Genomic DNA, 22,256 nt, shown 5'->3' with positions numbered 1-22,256 from the left:
ACGCACACTTGCAGGTGATCTGTGATTTATAAAGGGAACATTGCTTTGTTTTATAAGTCTTCATATTTTTTGGTGTATGCCATTTTTGGCTTTTGTGCATACGTAGACTTTTAGTAAGGATCCTATGCACAGTTTTATACATGAGGCCCCTGGTTTAAGAGAAAAGGCTTAAGGCTAGTCCAAGACTAAAATACATGTTTGAGCTGTCTCAATTGAAAATAACTTGCACTGACAGATCTTAAAATAAGCCAGTGCCATTGATTTATCTCAAGATACAACACCAATAATTTTTATCTGTTTTATCTTAATTTATCAAAGACCAGGTCCTGAATTTAGCTTAGCCTTGTATGAATTAAGCTATCTTAACCATTGTAGTGTTAAAAAGATCAGAAAATGAAAATTCTGTCCTCATTTACTCTCATGTTGTTACAAACCGTATACATTTCTTTGTTCTGATGAACACAAATAAGATTTGTGTTCATCAGAACAAAGAAATGTATACGGTTTGTAACAACATGAGAGTGAGAAAATGATTTTTGGATGAACTATCACTTTTAGAAGGTCCAAATGATCCGTCAGATAAAATCTGACTTTTCAACAACCTAAGCAAGTTTGTCAAGCTTTAAACACTCAGATGTCCCGCAAGAGTCGGCCTTTTGACAGTAAAAAGCAAGGCAGCCATGAGGTTTCTGCAAATAATCTGTTCTCCGTCGAAAGGCGTGTCATCTAACTAGCTGGGTTTGTTCTGAATGATAGTGTCGATGTTTTATTGACACAAAGGAATTCCCCTCCAGCTCATGATGGATGTTAAAAAACTTAAAAAGCTATGTGTGACCCTGGACCAAAAAAAAAACAGTCTTAAGTAGCACGGGTATATTTGTAACAAAAGCCAAAAATACATTACAGGTCAAAATTATATTAGAAAAATATTCTATAATATATGCCAAAAATCATTAAAGATCATGATCCATGAAGATATTTTGTAAATCTCCTACAGTATATATGAGTTAGTAAGGACTTTATAGATTTTCTAAATATTTTAATTTTTTGCAACCTCAGATTCCAGATTTTCTGTTAGTTGGATCTCTCAAATATTATCCTATCCTAACAAACCAGACATTAATGGAAAGCCTATTTATTCAGATGTATAATAATGTTTAAATCTAAAAAAAGACCCTTATGAATGGTTTAGTGGTCCAGAGTCACACACATATGAGTGTTTTACTACTATGTACCTTTAATTTAGTATTTTTAAATGCCGCTAACCAATAATCTCTCAGATGGTTTATGAATACAAGGTTATGGTTAACAGTGCACCTTAAATCACTGTGTGAAATATTTGGTCATCCTGTTTAAGGAGCGTTATCACAAAGAGACTTTGTTCAGTCTAAATTACTTGACAAAAGCTTCACAAAGCCCCCAATGCTGTTTGAGGAATGGGCGTCCCTGCATACCAACAGGTCAAAGGTCAGAGAGGGGCGTAGCCCAGGAGGTCAACCAAATCCAGCTCAAGCCTGCAGGAAAATGTTTGTGGTTTGGCAGATGGGACCGACTGGGCTGTAAACAATGATAGCTGCTCTATAGATAGATTAGGATAAGGGTAAATATGCCTCGATTGATTGGCATTTAAAATTATGTGGGTGCTTTTTCTGAATTTGATGTTTTTGTAAATAATAGCATATCCTGATTTTACAAGATGAAGATATTTATTATCACGATGAAAAGGGTTGGAAACAACATAATCCGCTACTTTAAGCATCAGATGGCTGCAAAACCAAATCTGTTCCATCAAAGCTTAAAGAAGACCTCTCGGATCACTGACAGCACGTCAGAGGGAAGATCTGGGTAACAATGAAAAGAAATGTGGATGGAAAAACAGAAGGCGTGGGGTTGGGGGTGCAGGGGGATTTAGCATAAGAATGGGCCAGCATGGGAGAGGTGATGGGCCACCCTGAGGAAAGAGGGCATAAAGAGAAGAGACCACACATGAAAGCAAGCCGACATCTGTCCACGCACAGCACCAGAGACGAGACTTGCGTGCACATTTAGTATTTATTATTGAGTTTGTATGCACCAGTAGAAGAGAAAGTTATACACTTTAAAAGAGAGGAAAATCTCATCCTACTACGAGCGTTCATGATTTTAGGCTAAAAGATCATAACAATGACCAATGATGATTTTTTTTGAGGTCATGCAGTCACGTCAATCTCTCCTCTCAGGAGACTTGGTCTTCATAGGTGGTGCTTTGTCTCCACTCATAAACGTCACACCACTGAGTGTAAATAAAATTTATTTATAATTTCATAGACCCCCAAAAGTCATCACACACTTCTATCAGTCTTTAACAGACAATCGGTCCACGTCTCCAATCCGTCCGTCTTTCTGCGGAGTTGCTGCAGCCTCATAAATAATATTTAAGATGTGTTTCGGCGCGTTTGGGGGACGGGGGTTGTGCGAGTGAATCACTTGCGCTGTACTTGCGTAAAGGGGGCTGGTGTCTGTATGGGCTGTGTTGAGTGGAAGGGAGGTGGTTTCTTGCGGAGGTCGGGGGAGGATTCGGGCTTGATGGAGGGGAGGAGCTGGTTCCTCTTGATGATCTGTAAGGCCAGATGTGTGTTTCCTGCAAGAGCAAAATTCGAAAAATTATTGAAAGTGAAAGAATTGGAAAGGTGAATGTCTAACCTCAGAAAATCATTTGGCTAGTTACCATTGTCATGTTTTACAAAGAATCAAAAAATAAAGGAATATTCCACTTTCAAATAAAAATTTCAATTATTTTACACACCCCCATGTCATCCAAGATGTTATGTCTCTATTTGTTCAGTCGGGGACAAAATAATTTTTTTAAGGAAAACATTCTAGGATTTTTCTCCGTATATTGGACTTTAGTTTCAATGCAGCTTCTAAGGACTCTAAACGATTTCAACCGAAGGTATACTAAGGACGTCCGCATATGCGTGGAGGGTCCGCGTGCAACGTCCATGTGCTGCCCAAAATTTAAGACCGTGCATGCAAGTGAAAATGTTGAGACAGGACACTACACTACAATAGACAGCATTTGCGCACACCATCATCTTTTCTTCATTTATTTTCACCAAGAACAGAAAGCTGTGGAGCACTTTTGTCACCATGTTGTTTTGGTTTCTGTTCTTTGTTTTCCTGTTGTTTGTTCTAAACTTTGTTTGCAGTAGTGGACCCATACTTTTCTTCATCTATCCAAATGTTTTAATGTACTGTAAATGTTGAAAATCAATAATAATTTTACTAATAATTTGAATAAGAAATAATTTGTATTGCGTATACGTGTCCAACGCGGCCATCCACGTGTAGCCGCGGGGAGTATACTTGGAAAGCTGCGCGGACGCGTGCACACGCCAGCCGACTCAGAAAAAAGGTATAACCCGGCCTTAGGGGTCTTATCTAGCAAAACGATTGTCATTTTTGCCCAAAAAGTGCTTTTACACCACAACTCCTTGTCTTGCATTAGCTGTGTGACGAGCCAGCGTGACCTTATGTTTTACATAATCACGTCAAAAGGTCAAGCACGACATATCCGAAACTACCGCTCCAATGCTTACAAGTATGGAGAAAGAGGATCGTTCTGTAAAATGATACTAATTAATGTCTTTGTGTCAGTTTATTATTTAAAATGGTCCGCAACTGTGCGTTTCACATATGTAATGCATGACCTATCGATGTAATTACGTAATATGTAAGGTCATGCTGGCGCGTCACACGGCTAGTGCAAGACGAGAAGTTGTGGTTTAAAATTATTTTTTCTTTTTGGCGAATATTATCATTTCACTAGATAAGACCCTTATGCCATGGTTGAGATTGTTTGGAGGCTTTTGAAGCTGCATTGAAACTTAAAACTGTTGAGGTCCACTGAAGTCCACTATAAAAGAGAAAAATCTTGGAATGTTTTCCTCAAAAAAATTAATTTCTTCTCGACTGAACAATGAAAGACATCAACATCTTGGATGACAGGGAGGTGAGTAAATATCAGATTTTTTTATGAAAGTGGAGTACAAGAACCTGCTGATGCCCAGCTCTCAAACTGTAGCTTTAAAGGATTAGTCCATTTTCTTAAAAAAATCCAGATAATTTACTCACCACCATGTCATCCAAAATGTTGATGTCTTTCTTTGTTCAGTCGAGAAGAAATTATGTTTTTTGAGGAAAACATTGCAGGATTTTTCTCATTTTGATGGAGTTTAATAGAGCCCAACATTTAATACTTAACTCAACACTTAACAGTTTTTTTCAACGGAGTTTCAAAGGACTCTAAACGATCCCAAACGAGGCATAAGGGTCTTATCTAGCCAAACGATTGTCATTTTTGAAAATAAAAATAACAAATATACACTTTTAAAGCACAACTTCTCGTTTAAATCCGGTCGTGATGCGCCAACGTGACCCCACGCAATACGTCATGACGTCAAGAGGTCACAGAGGACGACCGCGAAACTCCGCCCCAGTGTTTACAAGTGTTGAGAAAGAGGACCGTTCCTACGTTGTTGTATGTCAACTGATACTAATTAATGTCTTTGTGTCAGTTTATTGTTTACAATGGTCCGCAAATGTGCGTTTTATATATGTAACACGTGACCTCCCTACGTCACTACGCATTTACGTTAGGTCGCGCTGGACCGGATCTAAACGAGAAGTTGTGCTTTAAAAGTGTATATTTGTTATTTTTCTTGTCAAAAATGACAATCGTTTTGCTAGATAAGACCCTTATGTCTCGTTTGGGATCGTTTATAGACCTTTGAAACTCCGTTGAAAAAAACTGTTAAGTGTTGAGTTAAGTATTAAATGTTGGGCTCTATTAAAGACCATTAAAATGAGAAAAATCCTGCAATGTTTTCCTCAAAAAACATAATTTCTTCTCGACTGAACAAAAAAGACATCAACATTTTGGATGACATGGTGGTGGGTTAATTAATTTTTTAAGAAAATTTACTAATCCTTTAAGTTAGCATATAAGTAATATGATACTCTAATCACAACAGACAAAATTATAATAAAATGTGAATAAAAATTAAATGTGCAGTACTCAATTAAAATTTCACTAAAATCCCCACAATGCACTCAAATAATTTTGCTGCCTACTGTTAGAAACTGGACTGAGATGCAAACATCTGCAGTGGTAAACCCGTAGTATACACAATCTAGTCCTTAGAGAAGCGTGTGACTCACCATTCTGCAGTTCTAAGTAAACACCCAGTAAAATGGCTTCTGGAGGAATCTCCTTAGTGTTCACCATTGAAGCAGCCTAGTATACAGACACATCAGAAAGTCACGTGACTGTGAACGTTTACGTGAACGAAAGACACAAATGCTTGACATGGACCATGCGCTTACCTGATGGAGGCACTTGCGTGCTTTATCATACTCGCTCCTCAAGCAATACGCACTGCCCAGGTTGAAAAGCATCGTGGCTCGGGCAGAACTCACTGAGCTTGGGTAACATAATGGGGTCTGCTTCCCTGCTGCAACACACGCAAACACATCAACAAACTGTAACTTCATTATTTACTCAATTTGAACCTAGATCACACAACTTAAATCATTGGAATGCTGCATGAATAAATAAGCTTTCCATTGATGTGTACTTTGTAAGGATAAGACGATATTTGAAAATCTGGAATTTGATGGTGCATAAAAAAAGTTTGAAAATATAACATTTTAATAAAGAGAAGATGAATCACAATGTTACTTACAGGACTCAACAGGATCCAGATCTCCTTTATCAGAACCTGTTGGTCAGCACAAACACACATCAGTACCCGACACCCCATGTGCTCTTTTACACCTAAACATTTTATTGTGTGTTAGTGTACCTTGGTCTTGTTCGCTGGGCGACAAGCCTAAAGACACATCGGTTACGTTCTCCGGGTTGAGATGTGCGATGGCATCGGAGATTCTGTCCAGTGAGATCAGGGCTTCGGCGGCATATAGGTGACCTAGGAACCTGAGAGCACAGCGCACACCTCATCAAATATTGATTCAGAATCCATTATTTAAAGCCACTTCCCAAGACAAAGACTAAAGGTAAACTGACTGTTTCGTATTGAGAGTGGTAATTTACTACTTAGTCTGAGCTTCATCTGTGTCTGGGAAATCCAGATAGAAAAAAAACAAACCGACCAGAAACGGCTACCAAACTAAACACAGATGTAATCACTAATTCAAATGTTCCAATCACTCAGGATTGGCCAGAGCAGCTGTCAATCATAGTGGCATTAGAGAAGCTCAAATATTTCCTGAATGCTAATGTGGAAGACATATACAAGATTTAAATCAGATTGAAGAAGAGAGATGGACTTACTTGAGTGATCCTGACAGTTTTGTCTGATGTAGGAGCTTTTCTGCGTGGTTAAGAGCCATTAAGTTGTCCCCAAGAGCAAGAGCCACATACGCACTGCATGCTAAAATCGCACATCTGGAGCAGAGAGACGAAAACAAAGATAAAAGTGAGTCTTTAAGCACATTTCACAGTTTTAAGTGACTATCGACTGGTCTGTTATGAACAAACAATACAACTAAATCTGTTTCATTATAGTTAATGCAACAGCTGAGATATTCACTGTTAACCCCTTATTTTGTTTTAACTCAAATAAATAAGAACACTTAAGGGATTATTCTATTTTCTTAAAAAACATCCAGATAATTTACTTACCCCCATGTCATCCAAAATGTTAATGTCTTTCTTTGTTCAGTCCAGAAGAAATTATGTTTTTTGAGGAAAACATTCCAGGATTTTTCTCATTTAATAGACTTTAATGGACCCCAACACTTTACAGTTTTAATGCAGTTTAAAATCACAGTTTCAAAGGACTCTAAACTATCTCAAATGAGGCATAAGGGTCTTATCTAGCGAAATGATTGCCATTCTTGGCAAGAAAAAAAAACAATATGCACTTTTAAACCACAACTTTGCGCCAGCGCGACCTCACGCAATTGCGTAGTGACACAGAAAGGTCACGTGTTACATATATGAAACGCACATTTGCGGACCATTTTAAACAATAACTGACACAAAGACATTAATTAGTATCATTGGACATACAACAACGTTGGCGCGGTCCTCTTTCTCCACACTTGTAAACACTGGGGCGTAGTTTCGCATACATCATATGTGACCTCTTGACGTGATGACGTATTGCGTGAGGTCGCGCTGGTGCATCACAGGACCGGAGATAGGCGAGAAGTTGTGGTTTAAAAGGCCATATTTTTTATTTTTCTTGTCAAAAATGACAATCGTTTCCCTAGATAAGACCCTTATGTCTCGTTTGGGATCGTTTAGAGTCCTTTGAAGCTGCTTTGAACAAAACTGTTAAGTGTTGGGGTCCATTAAAATGAGAAAAATCCTGGAATGTTTTCCTCAAAAAACATAATTCCTTCTCAACTGAACAAAGAAAGACAACAACATTTTGGATGACATGGTGGAGAGTAAATTATCTGGATTTGTTTTAAGAAAACAGACTAATCCTTTAACCTTAACCCTGAAAATTTCCTCCATTACGCAAGTGTTTAAGTTTAATGCACAAATTGATCATTCAACAAGAAATTTTGAGTTGAATCCACTTATTTAACTTATTTAAGTCTTTGGATTTGAAAATTTTACCAATCATGCATTGCAGCATGAATTAATTAACTGCTATTGTCATATGAGAGTTGTTTGGCTGTTTATTTAGGAAAAACGAAGTAGGGTAAAAGAATACTATGGAAGTGAAAGGGGCTCATGATCAGTTTAATTAAGAACATTCCTCAAACCTTCCTTTGTGTTCATTGGAACAAAGAAATGTTTAAAAGGTTTGTAACACATGAGAGTGATAAAATGATAGAATTTTTATTTTTGGGTGAATTATCGCTTTAAAAAGTTGTAGCTTTTTGCAAAGCACTACCACAGGCACAAATTTAACGTATGATAATTTTATCTTGCACTTTAACAATGATCAAGCAGATGAATCATGTTTGCTTGGTGTCCTAAACACCACGCTTCACTACAAACTCCTCATTACAGGAAAAGAGTATAAGAGGGCAAAAGAGGAAATGACACAAAAGCCTGCAGGATTCCAAGAAGAGCTGTTTGAGTAAATGGTGCACTGCTCGGTCTCGTAAAAGTGTCACTGTATCGGTGTGTTAATGCAGGGTCAACACAATCCACAGGCAACACCCCTTCCCTTCACTAGAAACCACATCCGGCCAGCCCGCTGGATCAAAAGTGAGGGGGATGGGAGAGAACGAGAGGACGGGTGGAGGCTCTAATCAATCCCCAAAGGAAAAAAAAACACACACTTATGTGAAGCAAGGACATAAAATAAGTGAGAGGTGCTGGGTGAGTCAGATGGAGGGTTTTTCACAATTAAATGCCAGAAAGGCTACACCTGAAGCAAAGCCTGCTACCAAAGGAGCATTACACTGAATGGGTTTAAATAATAGATCCAATTTACATCGCATTTTTAAAGTGACTCAATTCCGATTTTTTCCTCATGTGGCACAGATCGGATTTGACCCACAAACGCGTATGCAGGAAAAAGTGCATATTCTCAGATCAGTTTAAAGTAGTAGTCCACTTTAAAGATGGGGTCCATTGACTTTTTATAGTAGGAAAAAAAATACTACGGCAAGTCAATGGGCCCCATCTATATAGTGGACTACTCCTTTAAGGCTTCATTCATATGTGGAATTAAATCAGATATGAATCGGATACATGCATTTGCGTCCGCAATGTAAGCAAACAGATGGAGTATTCCCATGTCAATTGAAAATGCAATTTTAAAGGAAAACACCACCGTTTTTCAATATCTTACTATGTTCTTACCTCAACTTATATAAATTAATACATACCTATAATTTTCAATGCGTGCACTTAATCTTTGTATAGTGGCACTGTGAATGTGTTAGCATTTAGCCTAGCCCCATTCATTCCTTAGGATCCAAACAGGGATGAATTTAGAAGCCAAAATAAATAAAAATAAAATAAGTAAAGACAAAATAAAACATGGTTATTTTCACTTCTGACTACCCTCTTTCGCTCAAACTTCCATCAATATTACTGCGCCCGAGGTCAAAGTGCTACAAACTGAGTGCTCTCCCGCCATACAATATAGTTGTCATTTTTTATCCGCTTAAAAAAAATCCCCACGTTTTATTTTGTGCCACCATACTTACTCATGTAACAGTCTTTAAATAGGGAAAACATGGAAGTGTTCGGTGGCTTTTAAATTCATCTCTGTTTGGATCCTAAGGAATAAATGGGGCTTGGCTAAATGCTAACACATTCACAACACGCTGTACAAAGATTAAGTGCATGCATTGAAAAAAAAAAGATAGGTATGTATTAATTTGTCTAAGTTGAGATAAAAACATAGTAAAATACTCAAAAATTTTGATGTTTTCCTTTAAGGTCCAAATACTTGGAACTAATCAATGTAATTATACTTACGATCTCATTAAAACTTCACAACATTAGATTTTTGAGACATCTGTGTGCCAAATGTTGTACCTTGGTGTCTCATAGGAAACTTATTAGCTGACAAGATTTATGACTCAGTGGGCTAAGCTGACTCACACCTCCAAAACCAGTCATTTCAAGTGTCTTCAGGCTGTTTTTCTCAACGTTATAAAGTGAGACGCGTTCATTCCAGAACAGTCCACTGTAATCTCACCTGAGGTTTTCCACCTCCTGCTTTCTCAATGGTGACGACGGGGTGGCAGGAATAAACTTGTCTGCTTCTTGGGTCTTTCCACTGTCAGTCAAAGAAAAAGGTCAACAGGTCAAAGCACTGGTTTGTGTCTAAACAGCTAAACTCTGAGTATTTGTTAATATTTCTAGCACATGACAGAAGCTGTAATGAGGGTGGTCTGGTGCTGGATACCTGCAGGCATCACCGGTCTCGCCGCAGCTCTCTGTGCTGCCCGATTGGCTGCAGCTCTTGGAGCCGTTGTCTGATTTGCTGTCAGACTGTTGATGCTCTGGCAGCAGGAGTAAAGCGTTTCGCAGACAGATTGCCGCAAACTCCATACTGGCCACTGGGATTGCTGACGACTGACCCTCACTGGGCACACACAAACAAGCATGCAGAAAGAGTTGTTACAAAACAATAGCATGGTCACTGCATTACAGATTTCTGATACCATTTCTTTAGTATCCAGTGTTTTAGATCCAAAAGATTACGTGATTAAAGGAATGGTTCATTCAAAAATTAAAATTATTTCATCATTTCTTTACCCTCATGTTGTATGAATCTATTAATTCAGTTGAACACAAAAGAAGATATTTTTAATAATGATGGTAAGCACACAGTTGACCCTTTGACTTCCATAGTAGGAAAAAAAAATACAATGGAAGACAATGGGTACAGTCTACTGTGTGCCTACCATCATTTAGAAAATATCTTCTTTTGTGTTCAACAGAATAAAGAAACTCATACAGGTTTGGAGCAACATACTTTCAATGTGTTTAGTCACTTCTATGGAAAAGTGTATTAGGATGACATCTACTGGAGAAAATTTGACATTACACAACTTCAACCCTTCAATTTGAACCCTTGCTATGTCTGTTCTAATCACAAAAAAACATTATACATTCTCAATTACTAGTAAATTGCTTCAGTTACACAAAGTTAAAAAGTGTTTGTCACCTGTAAATGGTGTTTTGTGTAGACTGTGATGCCAGAACAATTTTGCGATGGTAGCCCTGACCAACAACAGCTTGCACAATCCCCTTTTTACTGGGCAAACCCTTTGTTTCTTGCTCTGAGCTCTGAAGAAAATAAGAAAATTTCACATAATTAAACACCTTCAAAATGTACATATTTTATGCATTTTCAGGGGAAAAAAATTAACAAAGAGCTTGCATACCGTACACATTAAGAACAAGTTTACACTTTCATGTCAAAGTTCTCAGTGTGCAAAACAAGTACAAGATTTCAAACATCGCAATACTACACAAATTTAATGAACAGGCTTTTAACCAAATAAAACAAATGAGAGATGTATTAGATCTTTTGTTATAAATATTATAAAGCTAAAATCGTCTGTACCCCTTTATTGGCTGTGATGCAGCACTCTGCCAGTCTGAGCCACAGTCGAGGGTTCGAGTGATACACCTGCACCGCCTCCATCAGACACTCAAATGCTGCCAGCGGTCGGCCGATATGAAGCAACTGAATCCCACAGTTATACAGCAGCTCGTAGCGTTTATTGGCTAACAGAGCGCACATGGGGATCCCCAAAAACTTTTTAGATGCTGTGGAGAGAAAATGTAAACATAATTACTGCAGTAAAACACTTGTAATTGAAATCTCTTTAACCGATAACTAAATTGCAAATTCAACTGTACACTGTCAGAAAAATAGTCCCTAGCTGTCACTAGGGTGGTGGTGCACCTTCAAAAAGTACACCTTAAGTCAGGGGTGGGCATTCCTGGTGCAGGAGGGCCACTGTCCTACAAAGATTAGCTCCAACCGTGATCGAACCCACCTTACACCTATACCCCCCTTTCCACCAGAAAGAACCGGGTGCTAGTTCAGAGCTAGTGCTGTTGCTGATTCGAAGTTGGTTCGACTGGCGAGCCTCCTATGAACCGGTTTGCCTTTCCACGTACTAGAGCTCCACCACAGAGCAGTCCACGTCACTGTATACGTCTCATGTTTTCCAGCAATGTTAGGGTGGTAGCGCCAAACAAAGACAAACCATTGACAATGACAGATGTTGTGTTATTATTAATGGCTTTGTGCACCTACAGCTTTGGGCATCCAAAGGCGGTAAATCAACATGAACGTGCAGCTCGGGGTAATTTATCGAAACACTATTTATGGTCATGACTTTGCTTGACTACATTGGCATCCAAATGTGACGAATCCAACGTGTAAGTGCAGCTTGACGTGATATATAAACAAAGGTAACGTTATGGGCATAACATATTTTATAGTTTACCCAAAACAAGGTTAGCCTTAGCATGTAGCTACCCTTCTAATATAGGGGGTATGCACGTGATGTCACCTTTGGCGAAAGTGACTGCGTTTATGCCCACTAAGTGGCAAAAAGTATGAGCGACAGCATTAGCATTGCGAGAAAAACGCGTCTAAAATGGGAAAAGTAGTTGTGTGATCGACTGTGCTAACATATTCAACAAAAATTTGGAGCTACAAAAAACACTGAAAGGAGAGTTAAAGCAGTAGCAGTAGGCATATGTCAGGTATATTAAATTTTGGGATAAACAATCCTTTTAAAATACACCAATGAATACTCTTATTCTGTGTAATTGTAAAGTTTTGTCAGTGAGCCTTTATTAAAAAAACATCCATTATGATGAGCCGTGTGTTCTAGAAAGGTGGGATGGTTTAATAGTGTTAGGCAAGACAAACATATATGTCAGGAAAAGCAATGCCTGGCCATATGCCAATGTCCATGAACTACTGGTTGTTTTGCAAGTTGTTAGGGTCACTGTTAAGGTCAACTAAATTCAATTTAAGCTGATAATAGTCACTTTTACTGGCATTTTTCACAGCAGCCGCTATAAAAACAGCCATTTTGTTGAATGTTTTGCCACACAACAGGGCAAGCTCCGACGTGGTCACATGGAAAAGCGACTTTGTTGCATACTCTTCGGTCTCAGAAACCTCACCCCCTGACACAATCGGTTCTTAATTCTAGACCACCAATGTTTTATTGCTACTTAAAAACCACTTTTTCTGGTTCAGAGCTGGACCTTTGGATTTTGAAAAATTACAAAATTATTGGTACATATTGATACCAAATGTAAACATATCTGTACCCAAGTGATACAGATTACATTTTTTTTTTTAAAAGGGTACTGCCCCAGTGACAGCTTGGGATCATTTTTGACCATTGTTTTTTATAGATTTTTCTCTTACCCTGTCCATTACTGCCATCCCCAAGCTGGGCACACGTGTTGTCATTCTCCTGTAGAGCTTTCTTGAAGTAAAACAGACCCAGGTTGTGTTTCCCCATGGCGAAATGGATGCAGCCCAGATTATTCCAGAACATACACCTCACACATTCACCTATTAATGATAAATCTTTATGTTAAATCCAAACAAACAGAAAAATTATTTTACGGTTTTAGGTAAGCAGCTAGTAACACTGGTAATCTAATAAAATCACACAAACAGTTAACCTCATTGAACAGACTAAGGGTACAATGCTGGTTGGCTTGTTTGCCTTTACATCACTGCTTTTCTTTCTAAAGCTGATACAGGTGGTTATTGACTACTGGTTATTGTATTATAGTGGGTTTACCAGTCTTCAGTGGTCCTGGATGCTCGGCGATGTTTGAGCTGTTGAGGAGTTTCACAGCTTTACGATAATTTCCCCTCAAATACTCAAAGTTACTCTTCAGGAAAAGGGAGGGTGCAGACTAAAGAAGCGCAAACAAACATACAGTCAGCGAAAATTACAGTTTAACGTATTCCTGAAGTGTCTAAATTAGGCTGCTTCAAAATAAACATGTCTTAGGGTGCTTTCACACATGCACTGTTTAAGTCGGCACAAATGACGTGTCGGTCCAAGTGCGGTTAGTTTGCGTCAGTGTGAACACAACAGCCGCACTCTGGTGCGCACTAAACGGCCGCATCGAGACCGCTCTAAACAGGTGGTCTCCGAGCGGCTGTCGCCGAACTCAGGTGCGACCCATTTGTGGTGTGAACGCTGCTTGACCTCAGGTTGAACTAAATACAGGAAGTTCTCCACATGTTTGAGCCACTTCCGTCGTGACGTGAGTAGGGATGCAGCGATTAACCGGTTTCACTATTAACCGCGCTTTAAAACGTCACGGTTAAGTAACCGTAAAGCCTTCGCTACACCGTGTGTTTTTGTTTCACGCACGCACAAACCAGATCCACGAAGCACCAAGAGGCGCATGCGTCATGATGCATTGTATGACAAAGCTCCGCGTTCAAAAGAGTATGTGGGCGTGACGCGTCTCTTGGTTGTTTGTGCATCTGGTTTGTGCATTGTATGACAAAGCTCCGCGTTCAAAAGAATATGTGCGCGTGACGCGTCTCTTGGTTGTTCGTGCATCTGGTTTGTGTGTGAGTGTGTATGTGTGTGTGTGGGTGGGTGTGTGTGTGCGCGCGCGCACCTGCATCCGTACATGAAAGAGCCACACTTCAATCGGTCTACTCTGTACAGCATTAAAAACCTCCTGCTCGCGGATCAAACCCGGGCGGGGCTCCTGGTGGTCTGACTGCATTTCATTACGTTGAATTATTTTAACGCGTTAATGATTAATTAATGAATAGCATGAGTTAACACGTTAATCTTGCCACCCCTAATATTTATATTTGATTTTTGTGTAATATTAAGCTACACCTGTCAAAATGACTGGCCTGGCCCAGGATGACCCTGTGTTATTATTCGTTTTGAGAGGCTCTTATCATTTTTACTTCATATATTTTACTTCAATACTTCAAACAAACCAAAATAATATAACTTTATTCAGTCCAAATGTAAAATTACATTTATTCAAAAGATCATTAAAATGAATAGCCTACAGGTTTTAAAGGCACCTATACTGTTTAAGTCAAAGCCAGCTAAGTTATTATTATTATCATTTGTCCAAGAATTGTAGAGAAAATACACAAACTGAAAATACAGAAAAATGTAGCAATTGATTAAAAATTTATTCATGTGATTTTATACATTAATGTTGTGAAATAAATTAATCCTTAATAACCGTAATAACCGTACAACCGTGATTATTTATCAGACTATAACCGTACCATCAAAATCTATAATCGCTGCATCCCTAGACGTGAGCCAGGTGTTATATTGTGGGTAAACAACAAATAAAGCCATCTTGGTCTGTTGTAGATATTCGCTGTGTACTGGCGCTGTGAGCTGATGATTTTATAAATGCATAGCTGTCCTCTACACACAAAAAATAGTGACACTTTCATTATTTTTAGCAAACGGCTCCGTGAGAAGGGCTTTAAAAGAGTAGTTGCGCAATTTTGTTTTAAAGCAAAGAAACTTCGCAAAGACATGCATCATTTATATCCTTATCTTGCTAGCTTCGCTCTTCCTGTCAGGCTGGTTGTTGTGGAAACGTGGGGGTAAGCGCTGTCAGAGACCAATGACAGCGCTGACTGTTGTCACACGGTGTACGGTGCGGCGTTTCGAGTATGGTAAAAACAACATATGTGAGCACGAACTGCACTAACCGAAAAATTATATAATGTATTTTGGTGCACTCCGAGGCCGCACCACGTTGTGCAACAAAATGTGTGAAAACACCCTTAGTGACTAAAAAAAAAATACTCACATTTCCAGATGTGTTCATCACAGATTTGATTTCTCTTTTGCAGGCCTTCAACGACTTCATCTGTATGTACGCTCGTACTTTATACTGCATGCACACATATCATAGATTTAACACATGATTGGAAGCTGATCCACTTCTTTCCAATGCCAACTTTGAGATTAAGTATAGCTATATAGTATTTATTTACAATGCAATTCCTATTAAAGGCAGCAGTTACATTTCAGGTTATGCTTTATCCCTGTACAGCACAGTCATTACAGCCTAACAGGTTTAACATCGGTCACACCCTTACACCACTTACCTGATGCATTTTTGACTTGGCTGCCTCGATCTTAGCTGTGAACTCTGCTTTCTGAGCGGCCGAATCTTTATTTGTGTTCTGTTAGGAATCATACAGGGGCAAAATTTAAGTTGAGTAAAAAGTACACATTTGTGAACTAAAGTGTTTTTTATGATTTACTGTTTTCTACATAAAATCATCCTACATAATGTAAAGATCATTCTGTGAAAATATAACCTTGATATCTTTAAGTAAGATCATGCTAAAGAGGGAAATCAACGTAAAAATCAAACTTGGATGCTCCTAATCTCATCATTACATTATGAGAATTTCACAGACAAGGTCACACATTAACAACACTGAATAGGCATAGTTTGATACATATATTTGATTTATGTTAAGATATGAAAGTGCAAGCAGGTTTTAGTTAAGTCAGCTCAAAGATGCATTTTAGTATGAGCTAGGCTTAAGCCCTGTCTGATTTTAACAAAACACACAATCATGAAAGTCGAGAACTAATTATCATCTTATGGATTACCGCCGTGGTTCATTTTTGGGTGAACTACTCCTTTAGCAAGATTAACAGTTTATGTCCACTTTAAAGCAGCATGCCTTTATCACCTCTCCTTTGCCATTCTTGTGGTTTCCTTCTTTTACAGTCAGTTTCTCCAGCATGGCCAACAGATGTAGCGCCTTTTCAGGTTGAAAGGTGAGCAGGTAAAGATCCACCAACAGGAAACAAACGGACTGAGCAAACGTTTCTTCTAGGACAGAGAACATCATCAAGCCATGCCACATTATAGCACCAGACCCATTTTATTTTTAGCGCTGGTCTAGTGCACTACAAAAAATTTATTGTACATATTGCTGTATTCTGAAACATACCGAAAGGTTCAAGAAACTGATAAAGTTTCTCCCCGATGGCTACAGCTTCTGAATACTGTCGCATGTGGTAATGAATAACCGCTTGATTGTAGCAGAGGATACTGTTTTCAACATCATCCAAACCATCGATATCATCCACGGTTGTGTGCATCTACAAGCAATGATAAATGATCATCAGTAATCCATGCTTTTGCATTTGTTAAACAACATCTTACTAAATAAGGCCTAGTCCGCATGGACATAACCACAGTTTTGCTCCTGCGGTTTAAAAAAAATCCACACAAGCTTGATTTAAAAGAAATCTCTGCCTACATGAAAACGCAAAAATACGCTGTCAAGAGCATACAACAACAGCAGGCAGTTATATAACCCTAATTGTAAAGCCACACTGGCCAATCAGAAGCCTTAATCAGAAGCAAAAACCCTGGTTTTACTGTCTACACAACAACCACAGTTTCTGAAAATCCTCACCCTGGCAGAGGTTTTAAAAAATGTCGGTTTCAGTGACCGGATACCGCGTTTTGTGTGGATGAACTGCCGAAGTGCGTAAAAAAAGTCTGTGTGGACAAGGCCTAAATACCATGATCTTTATATTTATAGAATACAAATCATTACCAAGATCAAGCATTAAATTATAACAACCCAGCTTGGTTTTGCCAAGTAATGCACATTCCTGGATTAACATCATCTGTATTCCTGTAACAATAATCCTGTTGTTGTGCATAACCTAACCCTGAAATCTGATTGGTTGGACAAACAATAGGTACGTTTACAAGCAACTAGTGATGCACCGATGTATCGGCCGCCGATATTTATCGGCCGATTTTTGATGAATTTTAAACCATCGGCATATCGGCAATAGCACGAGAAAGGCCGATACAGATTGTTTATTAATTAACTCCATAAAGAAATCCATTATATGTAAAAAATGAGTTAATGTTGTTAATAAAATAAATGCTGAATAGCAAAAACCACCTTTAAAGGTTGTCATGCTGTCTTATTATATTTGTTTGAGCTTATTTTGTGCCTCTCTTATTAGATTGGTCAGTTGAATGTTAATTAGATAAAATCCATGTTCAGTAAAAATAATTTGATGCAGAAATAAACTAGCTAATAGACCAACTGTATAGTATTGTACACAAGTGTTTAATATCGGCATCGGTATCGTCCAGAAGTTGTCTGTTTAAATCGGTATCCGCCCAAAAAAATCCTATCGGTGCATCCCTACAAGCAACCAAACAATCAGTTTGTAATTGTATTGGTGGCTTAATCAGATTAAAAAGCCTTCATGTAAACACCTTAATCAATATGATTAAATTGCACATTTCGATCGAATTGTAAGAAGTGGTGTAGTCCGATCTGTGACCCGATCATCAGGAAAAAAGTATGCATGCAGTATGTATTATCTAGGGCTGGGTATCGATTCAGATGTTCCAGATCGATTCAATTTCGATTCACAAGCTATCAAATCGATTCAATTTCTATTCTCGATTCTATTTCCGATTCCGATTCTCGGGTTGGTTTTTATTCTCGATTCAACACAATGAATATAGATTTACTACAAATACTATATTGAAAAAAAATAACAGTGAACAGAAGTTTACAAGTGCGTAATTAATAAAAAGAAGGTAAAAGCCACAACACTAACGTTTGTTGTCTTGCCTTGGTAACATCGCGCAAGGCAAAAAAGAGAGTGACATCTAGTGAAGAAGACTAGTAATTTGATTAACGTTAATCTTACGTTCAATGTTTGCAGAAAAAATCATGGGGAAAAAAAATCGATTATGCTCTTTGAGAATCGATTCTGAATCAACCACGTTTTAAAAAACGATTAATCGAAAAATATCTTGTGCACATGCACAGAAGAATTGTGCTTAAGTGCATGACTTTTATTTAAAGTGGCCATGTGTTGTACATTCTGCAGCATTCATGTCTTAAATAACATTACATAAAGCAATAAAATAGTGCCGTTCCTTTTGAAAAGTGTGTTTTCTTTGCCTATATCTAAAAACTTTCTCCAACTGAATTTTGACTTTGTACATTTATCCAAAGATAAAGCGTGAACTGGATGAAAGATGCTGTATGCTGCGTTGCCAAGTTTTGGCGGACTTCAGATTTGGGCTACTTTCAAACCTTTTCAGCGAGTTGATTTTTTTCTGTGGACTAAAGATGAAAGTATTTCGTTAATAAGTTATTGGTGTTTGGACTGTAAATAGTCATTGGGATGCTTTTAAGGCTAGTTTTGAATATTCATTGGGCTGGTTTTGAAACGCAGGACGTTTGGTTCGGATTATATAGAATGTACATGTATACGAAATTTTAATCAGAATGTAAACTGTACTGTGGGAACCTGCAATCAGATTGAATTCAGTCGGTTTGACAAAATTTTGCGCATGTAAACATAGCCAATAATGTTGACCCAGGAACATGAGAAACTTACCAAAATCCAGTTCATCTAACACGTTTAATAAATGACCAACTATAAAGGCAAATGAAACATCAAACCTGATTCTTCAAGGTCATTAACGCATGCTTCAGTGTGCTGGTTGTTGTCTGTCCACTTTTATAAAATTCTGCCACTGCTTTATTCATTGCAATCTTATAGTCCTCCTTGTTCAACTCCTGAAGGTTGTCAAGGTGTTTCAGGGACTCGTCATAATTTTCAGCCTACAAAACAACACAATATATCTTTTCAAGAGTGACCACAAAAGCAACAGTGCATATAGATCATCTGTTTCAGTTTCTTTAATACACTTACCTTAAAAGCCTCAAAGGCATTGGCTGCCATCTCCTTCTCTTGATCTGAGATCCCAGGAGATGAAGAGCTGTCATGTTTCATGTCACCAGTTTGTTCTTAAGAGGGAACAGATGTAGTTTGGTCACACGTGTTTGACTCAACTTAACTAATGGCAGCATTTACTATCATTATACGACTATAAACGCTGTAACCCACATAAGCTTTAAACCTTTAATATTGATATTTGTAAAAAAACGAACTAACAAAAAAGCATTTAGAACTTAAGGGGGGAAAGCATTTCTTAAAACGTAAACTTGCATCTTAAAGCCACAAACTTGACTGACATTGCCTGCGTATATAAACAGTGGTGGGCCAGTTCACTGAATTTAATTAAATATATTCAACTCGAACTCAAAAGTCGTTATTACAACACGCACTGTAAACATAATATGATTTAATATTAATAACTATATAAACTAAACTCAAAATAAGCCCGTGTTTGTGAGAAATCATCTGTTTACATTGACAGCAGCGCCTGTAACTGCTGTAGCATTTATTACTAAGTGAATTTTTTAAAGCTCGCTCACCTGAGCCTGTTTCAGCCATTCCCTTAAGTTTACTGATGTTTATTCACTTGCACGGCAGGTGAAGGTGTATATTAATCCAAGTATTCAATGTGTAAAGAGAGAAAACTGAAGATTTTATTTTCCCAAGAGCAGACTCAGATTTCCGCCATTAATATTACCCACAACCGCCGCGCGAGCGAGCGATGTTTAAACGGCTGATCGTGCGCGCGCTCGCCACCTCTCGGTCCGGCGTGAAAAAAACTGCAGTTGAATGCACGTGACTGGAACGCTGCGCAAGCCAATCGGTGTGTGACGTCAAATGATTTCGGTACCGAAATTAACCAAACGATTATTTATTTTTATTTGTCGTAAAACAAATAGGTGACTTCAAATTTAGCATGGTCTCACTACATTAACCATAGTTGCAGCTGTGGTATTTTATAGCCCTTACAAAAATGAACCATCATGGTTTTATTACAGTTAAAATACATGGTTACTGTAGTTAGTCAGTTTATTTATTTTGTAGTTAGTTTGGTTATAGTTTTGCTATAGTAGTAATAATCATTTCACCAAGAAACCATGGTTACTACACTTTTACCACAAAAACATGGGTATTTTAGTAAGGGAGTTTTAAACGATGGAAGCCTTTATCAATCAGCTAAATAAAACAGGTATACAATTTTATTATAATAAATCAATTGTATTTTTTTCTAAGGGATTATATTGGGGGTGCAATACAAATAAAATCCAATAGATGGGGCTGTAGATTTCTGTTGGGACATCGAGTTCTGCTGTCTTGCGATGAAGTCAAAATTTTCACTTAATCGTAATACTTTTTACGAGTTTTCACATTTGTATACTGAAAAATACCTTGTGGACACCGATTGCACATTAATGAATTAAGATCTTAAAATTAAATTTTAAGAAAATTTTAAGAAATTTTAAGACTTCCATTTTAAGAAAACTTGATTCAATCATGTTGAACTGGTGTACATAATTGAATATAATTAAAAATAATAATTTTACGAAAACTTAATTCAAAATCATGTGAAACCGATGTATTCTCAGTGATGTATATCTAGTGACATGCACAAGAGATATACCGGAAATTTAAGGTTGAAGATGGTAATGAGCTTCATGTCTATAATCCTATCTGTAGTAAGTGAGTGTTGATTTGTATTGTAATGAATAAAAATGCCTACTTTGTCATTTACATAACAGTATCCAGTCCTTCACAAAACTTGCTGTGGCCCTTGAGTCAAAAAGTATGCTCACATACAGGTTGAATTGTTTCAAATTAGATGTAGTAGGCATGTGTGTCATAAAGCCAGAAGCCAGTGCTATCAGCTATTTAAAAGCAGCTCATCCAATCAGATTTCAGAGTCTTAGTAATGTTGTGATGAATACAATTTACAAATGAGTATCTTATTAAAACCACTTACTGTTGGAGATTATTGTTGAGCTGTACTTTTAGATGAAATTACTTTTTTCTGTCTGCCTCTTTAAACAGATCTGGTACTCTTTTGCTGTTTCCCATTAGCTAATGTAGTTTTACAAATTGAACTACTAATGAAATGGTGAGTCTCTTACTAATGAATTTAGCAAAACAAGCAAAATTGCAACTAGCTTAGCTTAAGGATGAAAAAAGAATACAAAAATACGGATAGATTTACTAATCCTTTAAATATGAATATATTTGACTTTTAGGTACAAATGGAAATGTTTGTTGGCAAATGGCAATGCTATTACTGTCAAGCTGTCTTTGATCTACCCTGATAACCATCATTTACTGTAATATGTTTTGTATTTTCCTCTAATGGTATGTAGGTTCTGCACAAATCATACTGAGAGTTTATTATTGATAAGATAACTGGGAGCAATTAAATTAAATAGCAAACAATTTGCATATACCAACCTCTAAATACGACAAATCAATACACCTATTGTTTTTGTGCTTTAAAAAAACATTTAAGCTACATTTCAGTTGGCTAGATCGCCTGAAATGACAGACATATTTCTACACCACATCCAGTGAACAGAATTATTGAATTGTTCTTCCACTACGACTTCAATTTGTCTAAATGAGTCGGGTACCAAGAGAGCCCAAAAGCCCATCTCTAATTGACTTGAAGAGGAGAAAGACTGACGAAAGGAAGCCTTGTGATTGATGGCCTGTGAATTTCAGGTTATTCAAAGAGCCAGTAACTATGACTGATCCTCCTTCCAGGGCACAGGGGAAATTGGAGCACTCCAGAAAAATAACTCATTAGTCTTGAGTCAATTTTAGCAAAGCAAAATGAACTCTCAGAGTAATCTAAAGACTCTCCGATGCTAACCAGCCCATCCAAGATTAGAGGTCTGTTCATTTCCTTTGATAACGTGACGTAACTATAAAATGCCTCAGGTGGTCTAATAACCAATTCAACTCTTGACGCGTTCATCTTTGTCAATCTTTTGCCAAAGGGGAAGAAAGGTTACAATTGCAGCTCC

General features: G+C 37.8%; 1 protein-coding gene across 3 annotated transcripts; it reads right to left on the bottom strand.

The window, feature by feature from the left end:
- Window positions 1–1,687: 1,687 nt before the first annotated feature.
- cnot10 (CCR4-NOT transcription complex, subunit 10) lies at window positions 1,688–19,963 on the bottom strand. Of its 3 annotated transcripts, none has more exons than XM_073811664.1 (19): window positions 19,788–19,963; window positions 19,222–19,316; window positions 18,969–19,130; window positions 16,464–16,614; window positions 16,200–16,342; window positions 15,600–15,677; window positions 15,299–15,382; window positions 13,276–13,393; window positions 12,891–13,040; window positions 11,055–11,260; window positions 10,653–10,774; window positions 9,888–10,067; window positions 9,678–9,758; window positions 6,332–6,445; window positions 5,844–5,974; window positions 5,724–5,759; window positions 5,365–5,492; window positions 5,200–5,275; window positions 1,688–2,620 (listed from the first exon to the last, which is right to left on the bottom strand). In XM_073811664.1, exons 1-19 carry the CDS (start codon window positions 19,804–19,806, stop codon window positions 2,463–2,465), a joined length of 2,232 nt encoding a protein of 743 aa, XP_073667765.1. In that variant the 5' UTR covers window positions 19,807–19,963; the 3' UTR covers window positions 1,688–2,462. The 3 variants fall into 3 exon arrangements, with proteins under 3 accessions (XP_073667765.1, XP_073667767.1, XP_073667766.1); XM_073811666.1 differs by having other exon boundaries at window positions 5,365–5,489; XM_073811665.1 differs by having other exon boundaries at window positions 16,200–16,339.
- Window positions 19,964–22,256: the final 2,293 nt, after the last annotated feature.

This window comes from Paramisgurnus dabryanus, chromosome 13, assembly GCF_030506205.2.
Source record: "Paramisgurnus dabryanus chromosome 13, PD_genome_1.1, whole genome shotgun sequence".
In the NCBI taxonomy this organism is placed as follows: domain Eukaryota; kingdom Metazoa; phylum Chordata; class Actinopteri; order Cypriniformes; family Cobitidae; genus Paramisgurnus; species Paramisgurnus dabryanus.
This window is presented reverse-complemented; position numbering and strand designations above follow the sequence as displayed.

Bases quoted from the DNA above. Each gene is read 5' to 3' on its own strand.
- cnot10 (XM_073811664.1), bottom strand. The intron at 13,041-13,275 runs GTAAACCCACTA...TATCATTAATAG, and splicing joins TCCAGGACCACTGAAGACTG to GTGAATGTGTGAGGTGTATG. The intron at 10,775-11,054 runs GTACAGACGATT...TATTTTCTTCAG, and splicing joins GCATCACAGCCAATAAAGGG to AGCTCAGAGCAAGAAACAAA.